The 22875-nt window shown below is 45.4% G+C and overlaps 1 protein-coding gene and 1 non-coding gene across 6 annotated transcripts in view; both read right to left on the reverse strand.

The window, feature by feature from the left end:
* Positions 1–15327, reverse strand: part of MYO10 (myosin X) — a 274739-nt gene extending 259412 nt beyond the window's left edge. For 2 of the 5 annotated variants that reach the window (XM_078004632.1, XM_002804314.4), the window contains exon 1: positions 14697–15327. In XM_078004632.1, the coding sequence (XP_077860758.1) occupies positions 14697–14717 (21 nt within the window). In that variant the 5' untranslated portion in view covers positions 14718–15327. The remainder of the gene's footprint in view (positions 1–14696) is intronic. The other 3 variants (XM_078004633.1, XM_028849350.2, XM_078004634.1) reach the window with 3 other exon arrangements.
* A 6425-nt stretch (positions 15328–21752) lies between these two features.
* Positions 21753–21859, reverse strand: LOC114679056 (U6 spliceosomal RNA). The gene has a single exon (XR_003730746.2). It is a non-coding gene; the product is annotated as a U6 spliceosomal RNA (small nuclear RNA).
* Positions 21860–22875: the final 1016 nt, after the last annotated feature.

Here is a 22875-nt window from a genome sequence, read left to right on the forward strand (position 1 = left end):
GGCATGGTGGCATGCGCCTGTAATCCCAGCTACTCGGCAGGCCGAGGTAGGAGAATCACTTGAACCTGAGAGGTAGAAGTTGCAGTGGGCCAAGATCGCACCACCGCACTCCAGCCTAGGTGACAGGGCAAGACTCCATCTCAAAAAATAACGTAAGATGAAATTAAAATAAAATAAAATAAAATAAGATAAAATAAAATAAAATAAAATAAGTATATACCAGAATAACTATACAAGATATATGTGGGAGAAGGCAGCAGATGTAATTTACCTTGACATAACTTGACATGTCCTCAAAGCTTTACGAGATAATACGACCTTCTTTTTCCTAGTGGAGAACAACTGTCAGTTTAATTACTCAGTATAATAAATATTTCTCTAACACTCTAGGGAAAGGACCTAAAAAAGCACTTAGGGGGTGAGGGGTCCGAGAACGAGGACCAATGAAAGCCTTAGGGCAGTGGTTCCAGCTGGCCGGGAATATTCTAACTAGGCTGAACAACTGAACACATGACTCAAGACAGTAAATAATGATTGTAAATGCGTAAACCTTATGGGGAGAGTCTGGATCCCAAAGAATAAAATTTCAACACTGATAAATGTGTGGTCTCCCACACATTTCCTACTGTGAAAGGCTATTAGGAAACAGTAGATCTGCTGGAATTCAGGGTCTGAAAAAAGAAAAGAGAAAAGAAAAAAAAAAGGAAACAGTGGAGATGAGGAAGATCGAAAAAATACTAACAAATTTAATCTGTGGCCCTAAGAGTATAGACATGATATAGTTGTCCTCAACTTAGAGCAATTTTGCCTCCTAGTGATGTCTGAAGACAGTTGGTTGTCACAACCAGGAGGTGAGGGTATGTTCCTGATTCAAGACCAGGGATGTTGCTCAGAATCCTACCATAGGAAGGACAGCCACCACCACCCCCCCACCACCACCACAACAAAGACTGATCTGGCCAAAAACGTCAAGGGGGCCGGGCACAGTGGCTCCCGCCTGTAATCCTAGCATTTTGGGAGGCTGAGGCAGGTGGATCACCTGAGGTCAGGAGTTCGAGACCACCCTGGCCAACATGGTGAAACCCCGTCTCTACTAAAAATACAAAAATTAGCCAGGCGTGGTGGTGCGTGACTGTAATCCCAGCTACTCCAGAGGCTGAGGCAGGCGAATCACTGGAACCCAGGAGGCGGAGGCTGCAGTGAACCAAGATCCCACCACTGCACTCCAGCCTGGGTGAGAGAGCAAGACTCCGTCTAAAAAAAAATAAAAATAAATAAAAATAAAAAATCAAGGGTGCCAGGGATCAGAAGATCTGAACAAAAGGGCACATGTGCCCACATCCGAGAATCCGAGGGGGAAAACTCCCAGAGGACTGCACACCTTAGCCCTTAGCTCCAAGCCACCTGCAATAATCAGATAATCAGATATTAAGAGAATCCAGCTTGTGACAGCAAAGTTTCAGAGAGAGAAAACAACAACAGTAACAAATTTGGGGAGATAAAAGTAAGATCCAAATAGATGCGCAGCTCTCTAGAAAATGAAGTGCAAGGGAAAGCTGAAACAGCTCAATATGTTGCTGGTCTAAAAGGAGTGTGTGAAGGGCCACGCGTTCAGCAGCCTCTAGGGTCAGGAGAGGAGAGTGTGAGCTGCAGCAGGCATCAGAGGAGGCAAGGCTAGCCAGCAAGTCCATGGTCACTGTCTTCAGGATCCTGGGCCAAGGCAAAGTGTTCACGTATCTGCTCTAGGGTTGCAGTTTTGTTTCTGAGAATGGTTAGCTCAGCCATCTGGACGGGTGAGTTTTACAAAGTTGTGCTAAGCCATGTGTGATGGCCTACACTTGTAATCCCAGCACTCTGGGAGGCTGATGAGGGAGGACAGCTTGGGCCCAGGAGTTCAAGACCAGCCTGGGCAACACAGTGAGACCTTATCTCTACAAAAAATTTGAAAATTAGCTGGGCAAGGTGGCACATGCCTGTGGTCCCAGCTACTCAGGAGGCTGAGGCAAGAGGATCCCTTGAGCCTGGGAGGTCGAGGCTGCAGTGATCTGTGATAGTGCCACTGCACTCCAGCTTCAGAGATAGAGCAAAACTCTGCATCAAAAAAGAAAGAAAAGGAAAAAGAAAAGAGGGGAGGGGAGGAGAGGGGAGAGGAGGGTGAACTTGTGTTTTTTTCTGCAATAGTAACTTGCCCAGTTTCAACGAGAGTTCTCGTTTCTTCAGCCTTCAACTGCTAAATCTCCCTGGGTCACATCATGAGAAGAACAAAATATGGGTAGAAATAAACAGAAGTAAACCTGTATTAAATGACAATGGTATATACATTGTCATAGATGCACTGTATTTTCACCTGGCACTAAACTCTTATTTCAAAGTCCAGAAAGATTTCCCAGGTTAATAAATAAAAAGCCTTAAACACACCCATACCTACACCCACCCACACACCCACCCACACACCCACCCACACACACTCCCTAACATCCTGGCCACCTAACGTGTGAACCACCATGACATAATAACTGTTGCCATCTAGGGTTAACTCACAAGGATACTACAATGCGAAGAAATAAAAATCAGAAAAATTGGCAGTGGCTCACGCCTGTAATCCCAGCAGTCTGGGAGGCCGAGGCGGGCGGATCACGAGGTCAGGAGATCGAGACCATCCTGGCTAACACAGTGAAACCCCGTCTCTACTAAAAAATACAAAAAATTAGCCGGGCGCGGTGGCAGGCACCTGTAGTCCCAGCTAACTGGGAGGCTGAGGCAGGAGAATAGCGTGAACCCGGGAGGCGGAGCTTGCAGTGAGCCAAGATGGCACCACTGCACTCCAGCCTGGGCGACAGAGCGAGATTCTGTCTCAAAAAAAAAAAAAAAAATCAGAAAAATTGGCCAAGTGCGATGGCTCGCACTTATAATCCTAGCACTTTAGGAGGCCAAACGGGAAGAATCCCTTGAGCTCAGGAGTTTGAGACCAGCCTAAGCAAAACAGGGAGACCTCATCTCTACAAAAAATGTAATAATTAGCCAGGCGATGTGGCACAGGCCTGTGGTCCCTGCTACTCAGGAGGCTGAGGTGGAAGGATCGCTGGAGCCAAAGAGATCAAGGCTGCAGGGAACCATGACTGCACCACCGCACTCCAGCCTAGATGACAGAGTGAGATGCCATCTCAAAAAAAAATAAAATAAAGTAAAAATCCATACAAATAATTCCCCAAATGAGTGTCCACTGGCTCCCCAGACAATGTACAGCCTAGTCCCTTGAGCGTGCTTTGGCCTTAAATGAACATCAACAACCACACTGGGGGGTGGGGTGGAGCATGCGAATCAACAGCCTTGTTTGCAATGAACAGAAAACACGGCCTTTTCTGGTTCACAGAAGACCTAAAAATGGAAACGAAAATCTAGTATCATGAGCTAACTTCCTCCGCTAATCAATGTATTTCCTTAAGCTTCTGGTAAGGAGTTACAAAATCCCCGGGGTCATAAATACGTCATGACAGGGTATCTCAGCCGTGCCGCTGCCAGCTGCACTGACACCTCTCATGGAACTTCCACTGCCAAATAATCCAAATAAAAACCTGCAAACTTTGTGATCCAACATTTCCACTCCCGGGAAATTTTACTCCTCGGGAAATAATCAAATAAACATGCAACGACTTAGGTACAAAAGCGTTCATGTGCTATTTTCTAGAAACAACTCAAAATATTCATATAATTGATGATATATCCACAGGACGAATGGGCAGACTACTCTTGAACCCGGATACCCCCGCACATCAAAATGGCAAAAAAAAAAAAAAAGGAAACATGAAGACACTCCTCAAATAAAGTACAAATCATGGTCATACTTGGAAAGTGGTATTAATTTTGAATTTCTATTGGCGGGAGTTATTTAGTATCAACCATCACTTACTATTAATAATACTAGCAACAGTTTCTCAAAACCCAAACAGAAATAATTTGGCCATTTAGCTTAACAAATGTTTTGAATAATTTTAGAGAAAACTTTTCCTCAATCAGAGAGGACCTGGATGTGAAACATGCAATAAAAGTTAATAATTCAAGAAAATATTTAAACATCAGAATAAAACATCTGCATGACTGAGAAGGAAAAGATTCACATAGACCTAATTCCGAAACATTTCATATAGACCATTTTCTGGCCAATATGCATTACGATATATTCTCTGAAAACACATTTTTTTTTTTTTTTTTTTTTTGAGATGGAGTAAGTAAGAGTAAGTAGTGCAACCCCTGCTCACTGTAACCTCTGCCTCCTGGGTTCAAGTGATTCTCCTGCCTCAGCCTTCCCAAGTAGCTGGGATTACAGGTGCATGCTACCACATCTGGCTAATTTTTGTATTTTTAGTAGAGATGAGGTTTCACCTTGTTGGCCAGACTGGTCTCGAACTCCTGACCACAAGTGATCCACTCGCCTCGGCATCCCAAAGTGCTGAGGTTACAGGCATGAGCCACCATGCCCGGCCTCAGTTTTCTTTATAACATACACAGCATTGAAAAGTTATAAAGAACTTCAGAAATACCTGATTTAAGAAATGGTAATAAATCACAGTATCAATAATAATGATTTATACATAATCCTTGGTTATCTCTTATCCAGAAGGCTTGGTGCCAAAAGTGTTTCAGAATTTGGAATATTTGCAATATACCAGTTCAGCATCCCTAATCCAAAAATTGAAACTCCAAAATTCTCCAAAGAGCATTTTCTTTGAGTGTCATTTCGGCACTCAATAGAGTGGCTATGGTGAATATTAATTGATTGTACATTTCGAAATACCTAGAAGAGGATAATTTGAATATCCCTAGCATAAAGATAACAATTTAAGGTAATGCATATCCCAATGACCTTGATGTGATTATATGAATGTATCAAATGATCACATGTACCTGGAAAATATATAAATCTAATACGTATCAATTAACAATAAGTTTTTTTTTAAAGTTTCCAATTTGGGAGCATTTCAAATATTGGATTTTCAGATTATGGATTTTCAATCTGGATAATGAAATTAAAATACTTTGTAGTACTTCTTAAAATCAATAATCTATCATATGCAATCTCATTCTTTTTTTAATCTAAATATTGCTGTATGAATTTCGTTGATAAGGTCAGTAACTACTGTTCTGCCTCAGCAAAGCAGGCCATCTCTAGACTTAGATTAAGAAAAGAACAATCTGGCCAGGTGGGGTGGCTCACACCCGTAATCCCAGAACTTCGGGAGGCCAAGGCTAGTGGATCAATTGAGGTCACAAGCTTGAGATCAGCCTGGCCAACATGATGAAACCCCGTCTCTACTGAAAATACAAAAATTAGCCAGGCATGGTGGCATACACTTGTAATCCCAGCTACTTGGGAGGCTGAGGCAGGAGGATTGCTTGAACTCAGGAGGTGGAGGTTGCAGTGAGCCAAGATTGCGCCACTACACTCCAGCCTGGGCGAAACAGCAAGACTCTGTCCCTGCAAAAAAAAAAGAATAATCTAAGAACGACAAAGAAAGGTTCTCCACCATAGTATTACTGTCCGTAAAACAAGCTATTGTGAAAATCTTGACTATAACCACATAACTAGTGAGTTCGCTAAAATATGGACAAGAAAAATAGATTTATGAAAATATACTATGGCGTATACGTCTTTATTACTCATGAAACATCCACAGCACACCCAGACACAGGCAACTGTAATTAAATTCACTCATGTTTGATATTTTGCTATCAGCAATAAAATCCATAGCTAGAAACGTGTTTGTTGATTCTGTCCTAATGACAGATGTATTTGTCCAGGCAGAGTAGAAGTCATTTTATTTACCAGTTTGTAAGCATGATTTATAACTTTTAAATGTTTAGATATGTGATATGGGGCCTGAATTTGTACTCTTGCCTCTGCCCCACAAATGATATTTAAAGCTCTTCTCAATCAACTCTTCAGTGAAAAACGTTACAGGTGTGTTTTATCAGAAACATACATATATGAAGGCATAGAAAAAAAGTCTCAGCCGGGCGCGGTGGCTCAAGCCTGTAATCCCAGCACTTTGGGAGGCCAAGACGGGCGGATCACGAGGTCAGGAGATCGAGACCATCCTGGCTAACACGGTGAAACCCCGTCTCTACTAAAAAATACAAAAAATCTAGCCGGGCGAGGTGGTGGGCGCCTATAGTCCCAGCTACTGGGGAGGCTGAGGCAGGAGAATGGCGGGAACTCGGGAGGCGGAGCTTGCAGTGAGCTGAGATCCGGCCACTGCACTCCAGCCCGGGCGACAGAGCGAGACTCTGTCTCAAAAAAAAAAAAAGAAAGTCTCAATGCGTCTACCACAAAACATGAAGAGCCACACCATGGGAGCTTCTTTGTGTCTTCTGCTTCCTCCCGGGTTCACGCCATTCTCTTGACTCAGCCTCCTGAGTAGCTGGGATTACAGATGTCCGCCACCATGCCCAGCTAATTTTTTATATTTTTAGTAGAGATGGGGTTTCATCGTGTTAGCCAGCATAGTCTCGATCTCCTGACCTCGTGATCCACCTGCTTAGGCCTCCCAAAGTGCTAGGATTACAGATGTGAGCCACTGTGCCCGGCCTGCTCGTGGTATTTTCTAAATTATCCTGAATTATCTGGGTGGGCCTTGAATGTAATCACAAGTATCCTTATATAAGAGGGAGACATAGCTGGGCATTGTGGCGGGCGCCTGTAGTCCCAGCTACTTGGGAGGCTGAGGCAGGAGAATGGTGTGAACCCGGGAGACGGAGCTTGCACTGAGCTTGCACTGAGCCGAGATTGTGCCACTGCACTCCAGCCTGGACGACAGAGTGAGACTGTGTCTCAAAAAATAAAAATAAAATAAAATAAAACAACATAAAATAAAATAAAAAATAAACACCTCTCAAATCATCTTGTTTTCTAAGAGCTTTACTTTGTTTTAATATTTTTTTATATTGTTTTTTGTTTTGTTTTTGTTTTTGTTTTTGTTTGAGACAGTCTTGCTCTGCCGCCCAGGCTGGAGTGCTGTGGCGCGATCTCGGCTCACTGAAAATCTCCGCCTCCCGGGTTCAAGGGATTCTCCTGCCTCAGCCTTCCAAGTAGTTGCGATTACAGGCCCGTGTCATCCCGCCCAGCTAATTTTTGTATTTTATTAGGGACAGGGTTTCACTACGTTGGCCAGGCTGGTCTTAAACTCCTGACCTCAGGTGATCCACCTGCCTTGGCCTCCCAAAGTGCTGGGATTACAGGAATGAGCACACGGCCCTAAGTGCTTTAGCATGTAAACCTTCCTACCATCCTCATGAGGTTTGGACAACCAGTTTTAGAAACCACACTTTAAAATCACACTTTATGGGTCGGGCATGATGGCTCACGCCTGTAATCCCAGCACTTTGGGAGGCTGAGGCGGGCGGATCACAAGGTCAGGAAATAGAGACCATCCTGGCCAACAAGGTGAAATCCCATCTCTCCTAAAAATACAAAAAGTTAGCCAGGCATGGTGGCGGACACCTGTAGTCCCAGCTGCTTGGGAGGCTAAGGCAGGAGAATCACTTGAACCTGGGAGGTGAAGGTTGCAGTGAGCTGAGATTGCGCCACTGCACTCCAGCCTGGGCAACAGAGTGAGACTCCATCTCAAAAAAACAACAAAACACACACACACACACACACACACACACACACACACGCGCGTGCATTTTACAAGGAAACGGAAGTAAGTTTCCTTGTAAAAAGTGGCTTTCCTGGCCGGGCGCGGTGGCTCAAGCCTGTAATCCCAGCACTTTGGGAGGCCGAGGCGGGCGGATCACAAGGTCAGGAGATCGAGACCACAGTGAAACCCCGTCTCTACTAAAAATACAAAAAATTAGCCGGGCGCGGTGGCGGGCACCTGTAGTCCTAGCTACTCAGGAGGCTGAGGCAGGAGAATGGCGTGAACCCAGGAGGCGGAGCTTGCAGTGAGCCGAGATCGCGCCACTGCACTCCAGCCTGGGCAACAGCGTGAGACTCCGTCTCAAAAAAAAAAAAAAAAAAAAAAGTGGCTTTCCTAAGTAAAAAGCAAACCAAATAAAAATCAGTGGCATGTTTAAAAGCTGATGAACATTTTCCTAAGGAGTTTTCAACATTTCTAGGGCATGGACGACTTGCTTTCCCAAACTCCCATGCAGTTTTCCACTTGAAAATCATTTACTAACTGCCCACTTTCAGGGCATTAAACGATGATGCAGGTTTAAGGCAAAGGACATCAGTAGGACAGAAAAGCGTGGCAGTGAAGAACTCTCTGGAGCTCTGGACACAGCCTGTCTGGGTTCACATCCTGGCTATCATTTTCTAGCTGTGTGACACTGAGTCAGTTAACCTCTCTGTGCCTCACTTTCTTCATCTATGGAGCAGGTATAATTATAGAGCCTTTCCCATAGGCTTGTTCAAGGGATTAAATGTGTTACTAAATGTGAAGTGCCAGCAACGTGCCTGGCACATAGTAAGTACAGTCGTCCCTATGTATCTGTAGGGAATTGGTTCCAAGACCTTCCCCAGATACCACAATCCATGGCGAAAAGTCTACATGTTCAGTACAGATGCAATATTTTTCTTTAATATTTTCCATCAGAGGTTGGTTGAATCCAGAGATGCAGAACCCACAGATACTGAGTACGAGGCTGACTGTAATCAAGAAACACCAGTCACATTTATTATTGTCTTCAAAGAACTGTAAAATGCTTCATAATCAAGGAAAAAAGTTAGAAGCATCTCGCCTTCCCGCCATAAAATAATCTGAAAATAACCATTACGCAAGGATTGAATCTCAACCATGAGGACCTTTCATGCCAAGGAAGTGATGAAACTTACTTACAAATAAGATATTTAACCTCTCAAGGCTGTTTACTCATTTGAAAAGGGGAGAGGGTTTGTAAAGGATGTAAAGCCTCTAGCTAACAGCAGTAAATCCCTCCTAACAAGACCAAGACAGAAAGAGAGCCAGGTTCAGAGGAAGGAGAATAGAGGTCACCATGAACTAGACCTGTTAGAGACAGTTTCAACAAGAAGCCAGACAGGTGGGACATCCGATAGGCAGAGAGGCCTGCCCGCACAAAGAATATAGTGGAACTGGGTAACAGATCCTCTGGTGTAGAATCACGTGGGAGAAAAGAATAGAGAGCTACAAGATCGGAAAGCCTTGAAAACCAGACTGAGGAATGTGGACTTAATTTTATAAGCAATAGGAACATGCTTTAGACAGAATTCTGGAAATACAAAATCTGCCAGAAATGTACGGGCTGAAAAAGAGAAAACAAATAAATGCAACACGCCGCAGGAAGCTACTTCAGAACAAAAGCTCTAAGGTCGAGATTTCCCTGCACCAGGAGTACTGACATTTCATTCACCAAGGGCCACTTGTTCTTCATTTCAAAATATGGTTACTATGACCAAGGCTTTGTTATTACTCACCTACTATGTGCCAAGTGCTCTGTAAGTCTTCTCTCAAATTTGGCTGATAACCATGCAACTATTATGGCCATTTACAGACCAGAGAGCTCAAGTCCAGGATTCAGAGCACCTGGCTGAGATCCCATCGGAGGGAGCCAAGCGCTGTTGCTAAAATAGGGCACTCTGCACTCAGCCTGGGGGCAGTTAGGCAAGGGGAAATGCTTAATCCAGACTTCACCGGAGGCTCATTCTTGAACATCCCCTGCAAGCTAGTGACATGAAAATGTTACCTATCAGTTACTCTAAATCCAAACTGTTGAAATTCATTAATAATAAGGTACTCCGGCTGGGCGTGGTGGCTCACGCCTGTAATCCCAGCACTTTGGGAAGCCATGGCGGACAGATCACCTGAGGTCGGGAGTTCCAGACCAGCCTGACCAACACGGAGAAACCCCATCTCTACTAAAAATACAAAATTAGCCAGGCGTGGTGGCGCATGCCTGTAACCCCAGCAATCCCAGCTACAGGGGAGGCTCAGGCAGGAGAATCGCTTGAACCCGGGAGGCGGAGGTTGAGGTGAGCAGAGATCGCTCCATTGCACTCCAGCCTGGGCAACAAGAGCAAAACTCCGTCTCAAAACAATAATAATAATAATAGTAATAATAATGAGATACTCCATGTCCTACCAATTGCAACAGCAGGAGAGCACGTTCAAGGTTGACATCTTCGAAGGTGAGTACACTTAAAGCCAGCTAAACTGGAAAAGCAAACACTGCTCTCTCCCTCCACCACTCTGGTTAAACAGTGAAGGCCCTGCCCATGCCAGCTTGTTCCTGGTTTGTGCCTGATTTTGCAGGAACAGCTGGCCATATGATATGGACTGAGGAAGCAGTCCTACCCTGCCCACCCGGGCCAGACAGCTCACTGCTCCTGCTGCAACAACTGTCCCACTGCAGCTGCTCCCCCTGGCTTTGCTGTCCCCAACATGGCAGGGGCCAAAAAAAATGAGTACTTGACAATAGAAATCTTTTCCAACTACAGAGAAAAGGCAACACACTATATTTCCATTTTGAGAAAAGGGAAAGGGTCCCAGCTAATTTCCTGATTATGATTTTATAGTCATCAAAGGGGTTGCCTTCAGGAACTGGTGACACAAGAAGTCCTCAGCAGTTCCCCTTTACACATAGAGAGATGATCGAGGGTGAGGAGAGAAAGCTGCCAAAAATACCAATATCTGTATTTTTCTCTAACAAGAAAAGATGTCAGTAGATTACAAACAAACAAAAAAAAAAATACACTACCAGATGGGGAGAAAATAGGCTTGGGAACTCTACTCACTTAAAAAGCTATTTGAACAACTCCAGATAACCGACCACAACCACAGTCCCTTCCCAAGTAGAAGACGCTGGTGTTTCCACTTCACATCTTTAAAATGACGTTTGTTCTAATCCAGAGTGAACCAGACTGTAAGAAATAAGTACGTCTGGAATATTTTCCACTAACAATTTCTAACTTATCCATTAAACATTAATACCTGCTTTCTATATTTGTATTTGTATCTTACTTATGTACATTTTACATATTTATTCTGAAAATCAAAGTGTTTGATTAGTCTCACTAATAATCCTCAAATATCTTGTATTTGAACAGACACGCCCCACCTCTGTCTAACAGGGAAACAGAAAGGTCAAGTTCATTTGGTAGTTACTGGCCCCTACTATATTGCAGGCACTGTACTTGGCCCTGAGGACATGAAAACAGTGTCCACTTCAGCACATCAACATAAGTTTGCACAGTAGCCTTGCCACTTTGCTGGTTGACCCTTTTCTGTTTGCTTTTTTATTATTATTGCTTCTGGTTACAGACACATCTAAACTTAGTTTCTGGTTGAAATTTATCAACTTACTTAGAAATGCTGAAAAAACAAGCTTCCCCAAAGCATACACACAAGCCATAAAATTCTGATGAAGCCCATGAAGAAACAAACTGAGGAATGTAGCATGCTCAGTTTCTCTAATCCTGGAGAACATTTTGAAGTCAGCAGCTGTCAGCTGACAGGCACAAGCTTTGCAAGCTTCCCCCTGGCGGGCAGTAGGATCTATCTATCTTACCTATCTATCTATCTATCTATCTATCTATCTATCCATCCATCCATCCATCCATCCATCCATCCATCCATCCGGCGGGCAGTAGGATCGATCTATCTATCTATCTATCTATCTATCTATCTATCTAATCAATCAATCAATCTAGCAGGCAGTAAGAGTCTATTTTGTGAGACAGGGTTTGTTACTCTGGAGTGCAGTGGCACAATCATGGCTCACTGCAGCCTGGACCTCCTAGGCTCACCTCAGCCTCCAGACTGGCTGGAACTACAGGTACGCACCACCACACCCAGCTAAGTTTTGCAGAGATGAGGTTTCACCATGTTGCCCCAGCTGGTCTTGAACTCCTGGGCTCAAGCAATTCTCCCGCCTCGGCCTCCCAAAGTGCTGGGATTACAGGCATGAGCCACCACACCTAGCCAAATCCTATTTAAAACAGGCAAGTGCAGACAAGGCTGTGCCTGCAACACAAATAGGAATTAATACCGCCAGGTAACTGCTTCACAGGTCTCAGTGGATCTCAACTGGGAGTGATTCTGCTCCCCTGTCATTCAGCAATATCTGCAGACCTTTCCGGTTGTCACAATGGGGGATAGGGTTAACAATTGGTGAGTAGAGTCCAGGGATGCGTTTAACCTCCTACAACACACAGGACAGCCTCCAACAAAGAATTACTCAGCAATGGTACCAGGTTTGAGAAACCCTGGTCTAGCTAGAAATAGCAGCTGCGAATCACAGGCAGCTCCCATTTCCTTATTATTTGGCTATTCATACACAAAACTAAATATACAACATCTCATTCAGTACTTTTTCCCCCAATTGTTAGCACTGGTTTTAAACTGTTGTCCAACAAGCAACAAGTCATTTACCCCTAAGCCACAATAGGAAAAGTTAAGCAGAGAACAGGATTCTACTTAGTGATAAGGAGGCCAATTTAGCTGTCCTTGGGAATATATCACTTCCACACTCACTGTTTCTATTATAACAGGACATTACAGCATTTTCTTCACTGGACAATTTAACAAAAGGATGCTGTGTTACAAGACATGAGAGACAAAAAGGGGAGCTGGGATCTATGTTAGGAGTGTGTCTACAATTAATATCTCACTATTTAGCCTCTCTGACCGGCCCTGCTTCCTTCTCACTCAAAGTGATTAGGTTTAAGGGTGGAAATTTCGTGGCTGATTAGAAATTAATATTGTAATACACATACATCACAAGATTGAAAGTATAACCTTAAATAAGCGAAAATTTCCCAGAAACACCAAAGTCACGAGCAGCAAAGGAAAAAGGCTCTGGATTCGTGAACGAGCTCTTCAAAGCTGGGCAAGGGACTTACTCATATCTTTGGGTTAAGATTCTGTCTACAAAATGAAGAGGAGAGAGTAGAAGATCGCTAATGGCCAACTGCAAAATGATATTGATCACAGAAATAAAATCCAACAACCAGGCGCCTTTACACTGAACTAAGGTATCCAGTGCAAGACGAAGACAGTACTTTGAAAAGTCAAAGTCTCACTGGGTAACACGAGATCAGGACGCTGTAGCGCGTTATCCTGATGTTTCCCCCACTTGCACTAGGGGGCAGAGTTCTCCCCAAGGGGAGTCACGGACCCCCGTGGTGCTCAGACAGACTGCAGGAGGACTGCGATCCCTGCAAACTGAATACAAATTTCTATATTTTCATCAGATTTTCTAAGGGACAGAGAACACAAAAACAAAAACAACAAAGTTAAGAATCATTGCCCTAGGGGCAGGGCCTCCGTTTTCTTACAAATGCAAGCAATTAAAACACCGGAACTCACTGCAGCCCGAGGGTCCTTTACCACTGGACAACGTGCAACTCTTACAGAAAGTTCTGGTGCCTTTTGACAAGCATAAAAACAAAGGTCTATGGACTAGAAAATGCTAGCGTCTCATAATTATATATATTTCACTTTCTTAAAAAAAGGAAAAATATGTATTGATGGATAATTCCTTTCTAGTCTTCCTTCCACAATGAATGTGGGTATCACATCTGAAATACCACTTTTAAAAACAAGATACGACTACTAAACAAGAATGCATTTATCACTTTGGCCAGTATGAATAGCTGTCTGAGAATAGTCAGTGAGCATGCAGAAAGCAGAATGACTTGAAATATTATATCCAATTAAATCAGATAAACCAAGTCGGCTAACACAGAGGCAAGCCCTCATCAATCTGATTTGCTGGAAGACTCCAAGGCGGTTCTGCACTCAAAAAACATGCCCCGGCTTTCAACGAAAATCACATCAGACTCTCTCAACTCAACTAAGTTTACTTTGAGCCACTTCAAACCTCAAACTTAAACAGAATTTATTAAATAAACACAACCAAGAAAGGAAAGGGAGCCAAGAAACCACAGTAACTCTCGATCCCAGAGGGGGGACACAGGGCTCTAAAGTTAAGTTTCAGTGTCCCACCCTCAACGACCCTAAAGAGGGCATCCGTTTCATCTATTAAAATAGCCATTGTTAGCCCTAAACGAATTTTCTTTACATTCGAATTCAAAATCTGCATGGACACTCCACACAAATATATGATCTTTTGATCCCAGGGTCTGGAATTGTCCCAAGCCTTAAAAGAGCACTTCTCGGCGAGCAAAGAACTTCAGTCTCCAAGGTTCGGCAGGCAAGGAAAACAGTGACTGATTAAACCCTTGCCTCTCCTTCTCACACTTCATTAAGCCGTCTCCTCTGGAAGTGTTTGAACCCCTGCACAGGAAGCCCGCACGTTTTGCAAAGGCAATACCAGACCAGACCTTTCTTGGAGAAAGGCAGGTCCCCGCTGAACATTTTATTGGGCTTCCTGCACCCGGGCAGTCGAGCGGGCGGATCGCCCCGCCCGGGCCCTGGCGCGCGCCGCCTCACCTGGCGCGGGGTGTCCCGGGGCGCCCCGAGAGCCAGCCACCCACACCAACGGAAACGCACCTTCGCTACCTCCCGGAGCAAAGTGCGAGCGCGGGACAGGACGAAACAAAACCTGCCTGGGCTTACTCATCAGAGACTCCGCGGGGGGGACGGGGGGTGTTTTCAGGAGACTCCCAGAAAGTTGTGCCCTCCCGGGCTCAGGGAAAAGTACCCAGGGCGCGCGGCGTGGTGGGCAGTCGCCTCCTTCCCTGGGCTCCGGAGGCCAGGTCGGACTGGGAGCGCACTCACCTCGGTGAAGAAGTTATCCATTGTTCCAGCACAGTCCCGGATTTACCGAGTGCCGCTCCGGCTCGCGGAAGTCAGCGCCGCCGCGGGTCCGGGGAAACCATGCGTGTCACGGCGCCACTCTTGGGAACGCGCGCCCGCGGGGCTCCCCCGCTGCCATTGCCCCGTCCCTTCTTGTCCTTCTCACCTTTTGTTCGCCCAAACCCAAGTCTCTAACTCGCCCGTCCCGACGGCAGCCTTTGTCTCTTCTTCCTCCAAGTTCCTCACTACTGGGCGCAGCGCTCGCGAGCGGAGAACAGCTGGTGGCACATTCTTCTCCCAAGCGGGGGAGGGCGGCGGGGTGCTGGCGAGCGCGGCCCCCTCCCTCTGCGCTCCGGCCGGGGACCCTCGAGGCGGACAGGAGGACAGCGGGCCGCAAAGTGAGCCGGAGACACGATCCCCGCGCGAGCGCTCCGGAGGTGAGCAGTCCCGCGCCGCGGCTCAGCCAGCTCTCGCCCGCGGGACTGCAGCCCGGCGACCTCGCCCCGCCCTCCCGCACCCGGCCCCGCCCTCCCGCACCCGGCCCCGCCCTCCCGCACCCGGCCCCGCCCTCCCGCACCCGGCCCCGCCCTCCCGCACCCGGCCCCGCCCTCCCGCACCCGGCCCCGCCCTCCCGCACCCGGCCCCGCCCCAGGAGCTTGGCCCTCCGCCAACCCCGCCCGCGCTTCCACAGCGTCTGGCCCCGCCGGGGCGGAGCGCCCCGCCCCATTACCACCCAGGCCCCGCCCACTCTGCGCCCCAAGCAGCCGCAGGCTCTGTAGCGGACTCCGGAGGGGGCCGCGTGTTTCTCCAGGTCTCCCCATCTCGGCGTGGGCAGGGGATTTGACTCTGACCTCTGCAGAGAGAGACTAAGTATCACTTAGAGGGGAGGGGGAGAAGGAACTAGGGGCTTCTTTTGTGCCTTTGATGTTTAGCAGACCCTGGAACCGGCTCAACACGGATCTCATTAATGCAGCCCGGCAGACGAGCGATCTCGGGGAAGGAAGCGCGGTCAGCGGAGCTGCCCGGGCTGCGGGGCCAGATCAAAGGGGAAGACGGAGGCTAATCAGAATTTCTGGAAGTTGCATTCCCGTGTTGAGTTTCTCTCCTGCAGTCGGGTTTGCATAAGACGTTTGCCTAACAGCGGGGAAATGCAGTTTTGAAACTGGAAGGGGACGTGGCCAATATCACCTTTAAAAATGTGACCCTTTTCCTAAACCTGAAGGAAGCAGAGATGGCAGATGGCACTGAGATGGATGAATGATCAAACCCACCTGGTACTGAGTCCCGTTTCCTCTAGGGCAGTTTTAACTTTATGCTGTGCGAGGGTCACCTGGGGACCTTGTTAGAACGCAGGCTGGAACAATCTGCTTTTCTAACAGGCTTCCAGGTGCCCATCAGATGCTATCTGGTCCTGTGCTGAACGAAGGCTTGTCTGTAACAAGTAGAGAAATTAAGAGTAAACTTTTGTAGCAATGTAATAATACCACGACATCCAAGCACATGATCAGTGGACTCTTTGAACCGAGTATAAACCAGTTTGGGTGTTGTCAGACTCACGTGGTGAGTCACACCTGGCGCCACAGTGTATTGGTACCTGGCGGACTGGGAACAAAAATGGCTGGTTCTTCAGTACAAAAGAGTTGAGATGCTCTCTCCAGGTAATTTGCCAACTGCTACTCAACCTTTAAAACTCAGCTCACAAAGTCACATCTTCCAGGGGAAGGAACCCTTCCCAAAGATGCTACTCCACTCACCCCACCCAAGCTCCCCCTAAGCACTGGGCTAGATGCCCACTCTAGGATTCATTACTAAGACAGTTGGGGAACCTATATAATGTTATAAGGGTCTTTCTCTTGGTGTCCTTCTTATACACAGTTGGGAGAACAGTGGCTCCTTGCGGGAAGGACTGTGCTTTAAAATGAGTATCCCCAGGCTGTCTTACAGCATGAATGAATGAATGAATGAATGAATGAATGAAACATCCTTCTGTAATCCTTATGGGGAAAGTCAAGCATGTTTGTAACTTATGCCAGTCCAGTTCTTCACCGTCAATATCATTGCTCCCACCTCACTTCCCTTTAGATAGAGTCAAGGTGTAAATTAGTTAATATTGTGCAATGTTGTTCTGTTTCACAGGTTTACACGCTTCAGGCTCTGAGCCATTAAAGCTTGTGTCCAAGGTGACAAGGAAAGTGAAGATGGAGTCAGGAGAAATACCAACAATCCCAGGCACCAATCAAAGTGCTTAGTCGAATAGGTCCTGCAACCACTGGTGTTCAGATACTGGAGCAGAACAATTACAGTCATTATGGTATTAATCTGCACACAACATCTCTGCCAGAGAAATTACCAGGGAGATTGTTGAAGTGAGAGTGTGGGTGTGACTTTGTTCCCAGCATCAGCCCAGCCACTGATACGTTAGGCAACCTTGCCATGTCATTTCAGGAGTCACTTTCCATATCGGCTCGTCAGTTATAGCAAATGTACCACACTAATGCAACATGTTAATAATAGGGACAAGTGAGGGTGAGGGGCTAGGAGTCTATGAACACTCTCTGTACTTTTTGCCCAATTTTTATGTAAGCCTAAAACTGTTTTTTTAAAGTCTACTAATTTTTTAAAAGTGATTTTCCTGACAATTAAGAAGATATTGTTAATAATTGGCCCCCAATTTGACTCACAAAGAATCGTGAGCTAGATCCAATATGTAAAGTTTAGATTTTACTGAATCATTTTATTTCTTCAAAAAGCTTACATCATAAGTTAACAGGGTAAAAAAAGTTTTTTTAAAAAAAACTTACATCAATGTTTTATAAATGTTGACCCCTAGATCACCTTATCAGTTGCTAAAAAGAAAAAAAAAAAACTGACTCCTAATCTCTGTGGCAAATTGATTACCTAAGAATTTGCATTTTTTATTTCTTTACCTGTGGATTATATTGAAAGAATTTGTACCCAGATAACCAGTTCAGAGTTTGCAAATCGCCACTTGAGGTTATCAGAATTCATCAGCTTTTCTGTATATCCCCATATTCTCAAAAAGGAGTAAGATAAGCTGTGGCAGCAAGACTCTTACTTGCTGAACAGCAAAATGCATGTTCTAAATAAGATATCTAACCCTCAAGTATTTGGGTTGAATCAGTTGTTAAAAAGCAGCATGTTAAATTTATAAGGGCTTTGACGGGATTGGACAGAGACTGGGAAGCGTTTTAAATCAATAGATTTCTAAGAATATCCACTCTTGTTACCATTTCTTAAAATTTAAGTGCTTCCTCTGAGAGAGTTGTGCTAACCACTGGACAAAGCAGTTTAGGCTAAAACGATTAAACCCTGCCCTCTGAGAAGTGACAGAGGCACAAGCATGGTAATAATAGGAGGATGAGTGCGTTTCTGTGAGGCAAAGGTCCGTCTCAACTGTCCTACCTGTCTTCCAGAATGACAGAGTATGACATTTTCAAAATAAAACACCCCAAATCTCAAGTTAAATTATCTTATTTAGTGGCATACATTAATCCACAGTCAACAAAATTTTAATACTGATTGGATCATTTCCCCAGTGAAAGGGAGAGTTGCATATGTATAGTTGTGAGTTAAGTAGTAACAATCTTCTGTTTTTTGTTTTTGTTTTTGTTTTTGTTTTTTGAGACGGAGTCTCGCTCTGTCGCCCAGGCTGGAGTGCAGTGGCGCAATCTCGGCTCACTGCAAGCTCCGCCTCCCGGGTTCACGCCATTCTCCTGCCTCAGCCTCCCGAGTAGCTGGGACTACAGGCGCCCACAACCGCGCCCGGCTAATTTTTTTGTATTTTTAGTAGAGACGGGGTTTCACCGTGGTCTCGATCTCCTGACCTTGTGATCCGCCCGCCTCGGCCTCCCAAAGTGCTGGGATTACAGGCGTGAGCCACCGCGCCCGGCCCAATCTTCTGTTTTTGTTCTCCACCAACAGTTTGTTTTTAGTTGAAACGGGTTGTCTAATTTCCTTTGTGAATTCAAATTGAGTTCCTTTTGTTGTTGCTGCTGCCGCCATTCCTTGTCTTGATGTGTCTTGGGGTGTAGAGTCTTTTCCATTATCTTTTTTTTTTTTAATTATTATTAAATACTCACCCCTTAATTGCGCCTGTTAGGATAATGGCTTAATTACTAGTTTCAGAAAGGGAAAGTTCTCAAAGTTTCTTTCACACAAATTAGAAGTTAATAACTGACAATTCTAAAGTCCTTTCATGCTTAACTAAACGGCAGTCCATGCTTTGGGCTCACCCTCTTGGATGTTTAAAACATCAAATGTTTTTGTCTTCTCGGACAAACAAAAGGGAATTTTTTTTAATGTGCTTTAAATTTTTACACAAGTGCTTCTTTTATTTCTCATAACTTAGAATTCAGAAATCCTCAAGAGAATTTTTTTCCTGCTGAAATTGAAAACAACTGTAGGTGGTTTCAACAGAACACATTTTGGGGAAAATACCTGAAATGTTTCACATTGTAATAGAATTAAGAACAGAAGAATAAACATAGAACTGAAATGGGGATAAGACACTGGAAGAACTCATTTCTGCCAGCAGTCGTATTTCTCTACAAGATGAGCTAGGGCCAGGATGTCATTCACCTCATCAGAGAGCCTGTGATGGACAGTTAATTCTAACTAAATCCCTATCACTTCAAACTACAGCAAGAATGCCTCCTACAGGTGATATCCTACAAAAATCATGGAGTGTTAGTTTCACAGATTAATCAGTTTTCATGTTTGGGGCTGGTCCTGTTGCGTATAATAAAGATAAAAGTGGCCGGGCGCGGTGGCTCAAGCCTGTAATCCCAGCACTTTGGGAGGCCGAGATGGGCGGATCACGAGGTCAGGAGATCGAAACCATCCTGGCTAACACGGTGAAACCCCGTCTCTACTAAGAAATACAAAAAATAGCCGGGCGAGGTGGCAGCGCCTGTAGTCCCAGCTACTCGGGAGGCTGAGGCCGGAGAATGGCGTGAACCCGGGAGGCGGAGCTTGCAGTGAGCTGAGATCCGGCCGCTGCACTCCAGCCTGGGCTACAGAGCGAGACTCCGTCTCAAAAAAAAAAAAAAAAAAAAAAAAGATAAAAGTGGCCGGGCGCGGTGGCTCAAGCCTGTAATCCCAGCACTTTGGGAGGCCGAGACGGGCGGATCACGAGGTCAGGAGATCCAGACCATCCTGGCTAACACGGTGAAACCCCGTCTCTACTAAAAAATACAAAAAAAAAACTAGCCGGGCGCGGTGGCGGGCGCCTGTAGTCCCAACTACTCGGGAGGCTGAGGCAGGAGAATGGCGTGAACCCGGGAGGCGGAGCTTGCAGTGAGCTGAGATCCGGCCACTGCACTCCAGCCTGGGCGGCAGAGCGAGACTCCGTCTCAAAAAAAAAAAAAAAAAAAAAAAAAGATAAAAGTACAAAAATCCCTGAAACCCTGAAAAGCTCCCTATTGATTAAGCCCACTTGGAGCTGTGTTTGACATCTCGCTTTCTCTCTGGATGTTTTTGTGCTTTTATGACCCTCTCTCTTCCATTACTCCAGGGTGGTTCAGAGACTGACTGTAAAGTTTATCATCTCTCTACCATTATTGTTAATCGCAACATGTTTGCCACTTCCAAACCTTGTGTCCTCCCTTATTCCTCTTGCTTGCATCTTCAGCCTTTCCCGCTCAGTATCCAAGCCAATAAACACGATTGTGTCGGCTCTGTTTGAAAACAGCTGCTCGTTAACCCAATTGCTCTCTGAACTACTGGACCATCTCTCTTCAAATGCCCAACTTTTCGCTGCTGTACTTCATCCTCCAAGCAATCAACCCTTAAACCCCTCATGATCTGATTTTTGTCCCCCACCCTACTCTCTTGAAAGTCACTGTAACCTCAGATCATCAAATTCAACAGCCTGTTCTCCAATTTCACTCTCCTTGCCATCCCCTCTTTAAAAATTCTCTAACTTCTTAGCTTCAGGGCAAGCTTCATAGGTGTGCAACCCATATAGTTAACTGCACAGAGCCCTAAGCTCCTCAGGCATGGTTTAATATTCTGTTGTTCCTATCTTCAAATTATTTTATGTATTTATTTACTTATTTTTTTGTTAGGCATCAGATGACAGCAAATACAACTTTTTCTTAATAGGATGAATGAAGAACTAGTATTTGATAGCACAACAGGGTGACTATAGCAACAATAATTTATTGCATATTTTTAAATAACTGAAAGGGTGGAATTATAATGTCCATAACACAAAGAAAAGATAAATCCTTGAGGCGATGAATACCCTGATCACAATTACAAATAATGCAATTATTACATATTGTATGCCTGAATCCACACATTACATGTATCCCCTAAATATATGCATTATGTACTGATAATAATTAAAAATGAAAATAATTGCCAGGCGTGGTGGCTCATGCCTATAATCCCAGCACTTTGGGAGGCCGAGGCGGGCGGATCACAAGGTAGGAAAATCGAGACCATCCTGACTAACACAATTAAACCCCATCTCTACTAAAAACACAAAAAATTAGCTGGGTGCCTGTAGTCCCAGCTACTCGAGATGCTGAGGCAGGAGAATGGCGTGAACCCTGGAGGCAGAGCTTGCAGTGAGCCGAGTTTACGCCACTGCACTCCAGCCTGGGTGACACAGCGAGACTCAGTCTCGAAAATACATACATACATACATACATACATACATACATACATACATACATACTTTTATTTTATTTTCTTGAGACCAAGTTTCACTCCTGTCGCCCAAGCTGGAGTGCAATGGCGTGATCTCCACTCACTGCAGCCTCTGCCTCCTGGGTTCAAGTGATTCTCCTGCCTCAGACTTCTGAGTAGCTGGAACTACAGGCGCCTGCCACCACGCCCAGTTAATTATTTGTATTTTTAGTAGAGACAGGGTTTCACCATGTTAGCCAGGCTGATCTCAAATTCCTGACCTCGGGTGATCCACCTGCCTCGGCCTCCCAAAGTGCTGGGATTACAGGCATGAGCCACCGTGACTGGCCTGAAAAGTTTTCAATATGTATATTTACATTATTTAAAAATATAAAACACTTCATGAATTTGTGTGTTATCCTTGAGCAGGGGCCATGCTCATCTTCTCTGTCTTGCTTTAATTTTAGTATATATGCTGCCGAAGTGAGCACAAAAGAATTTTTATTTTAGAGACAGAGGGTACAGTGGCACAATCATAGCTGACTGCAACCTTGAACTCCTGGCCTCAAGAGATCCTCCCACCTTGGCCTCCCAAAACACTGGGATTACAGGTGTGGAGCCACTGCAATGGCCATTAATTTTTTTTTTTTTTTTTTTTTAATGAGACTGAGTCTCACTCTGTCACCCAGGCAGGAATGCAGTGGCATGATCTCCGCTTACTGCAACCACCTCCACCCCCTGGGTTCAAGCGATTCTTATGCCTCAGCCTCCCAAGTAGCTAGGATTACAGGCACGTGCCACTATGCCCAGCTAATTTCTGTATTTTTACTAGAGATGAGGTTTTACCATGTTGGCCGGGCTGCTCTCGAACTCCTGACCTCAAGTGATCCACTCGCCTCGGCCTCCCAAAGTGCTGGGATTACAGGCATGAGCCACCACACCCAGCCTAATATATATATATTTTTTGTTTTGCTTTGTTTTGTTTTGTTTTGAGACGGAGCCTTGCTCTGTCGCCCAGGCTAGAGTGCAATGGTGTGATCTTGGCTCATTGCACCCTCCGCCTCCTGGGTTCAAGTGACTCTCCTGCCTCAGTCTCCCGAGTAGCTGGGACGACAGGCACATGCCACCACGCCAGGCTAATTTTTTGTATTTTTAGTAGAGATGGGTTTGCGCCATGTTGCCCAGGCTGGTCTCCAACTCCTAACCTGGTGATCCCCCTGCCTCAGCCTCCCAAAGTGCTGGGATTACAGGCATGAGCCACTATGCCCAGCCAATATTCTTAATAGTTGTTGAACAAAGGGCTCTGCCTTTTCATTTTGCACAGGGTGCCACAAATCATGAAGCTGGTTCTTTTTAGCTTTTGTGACCTTCCATTTGTTTGGCTCTCCCACCTCTTTGACCACTTTCTCCCCCTTGCAGGCTCCTCTTCTCCTTCTCCCTCCGAAGTATGATGGATCCTGAGCACGTGTTCTTCCCCCCCATTCTTATGTTCTCACCATTAATTCTC

This window comes from Macaca mulatta, chromosome 6, assembly GCF_049350105.2.
Source record: "Macaca mulatta isolate MMU2019108-1 chromosome 6, T2T-MMU8v2.0, whole genome shotgun sequence".
In the NCBI taxonomy this organism is placed as follows: domain Eukaryota; kingdom Metazoa; phylum Chordata; class Mammalia; order Primates; family Cercopithecidae; genus Macaca; species Macaca mulatta.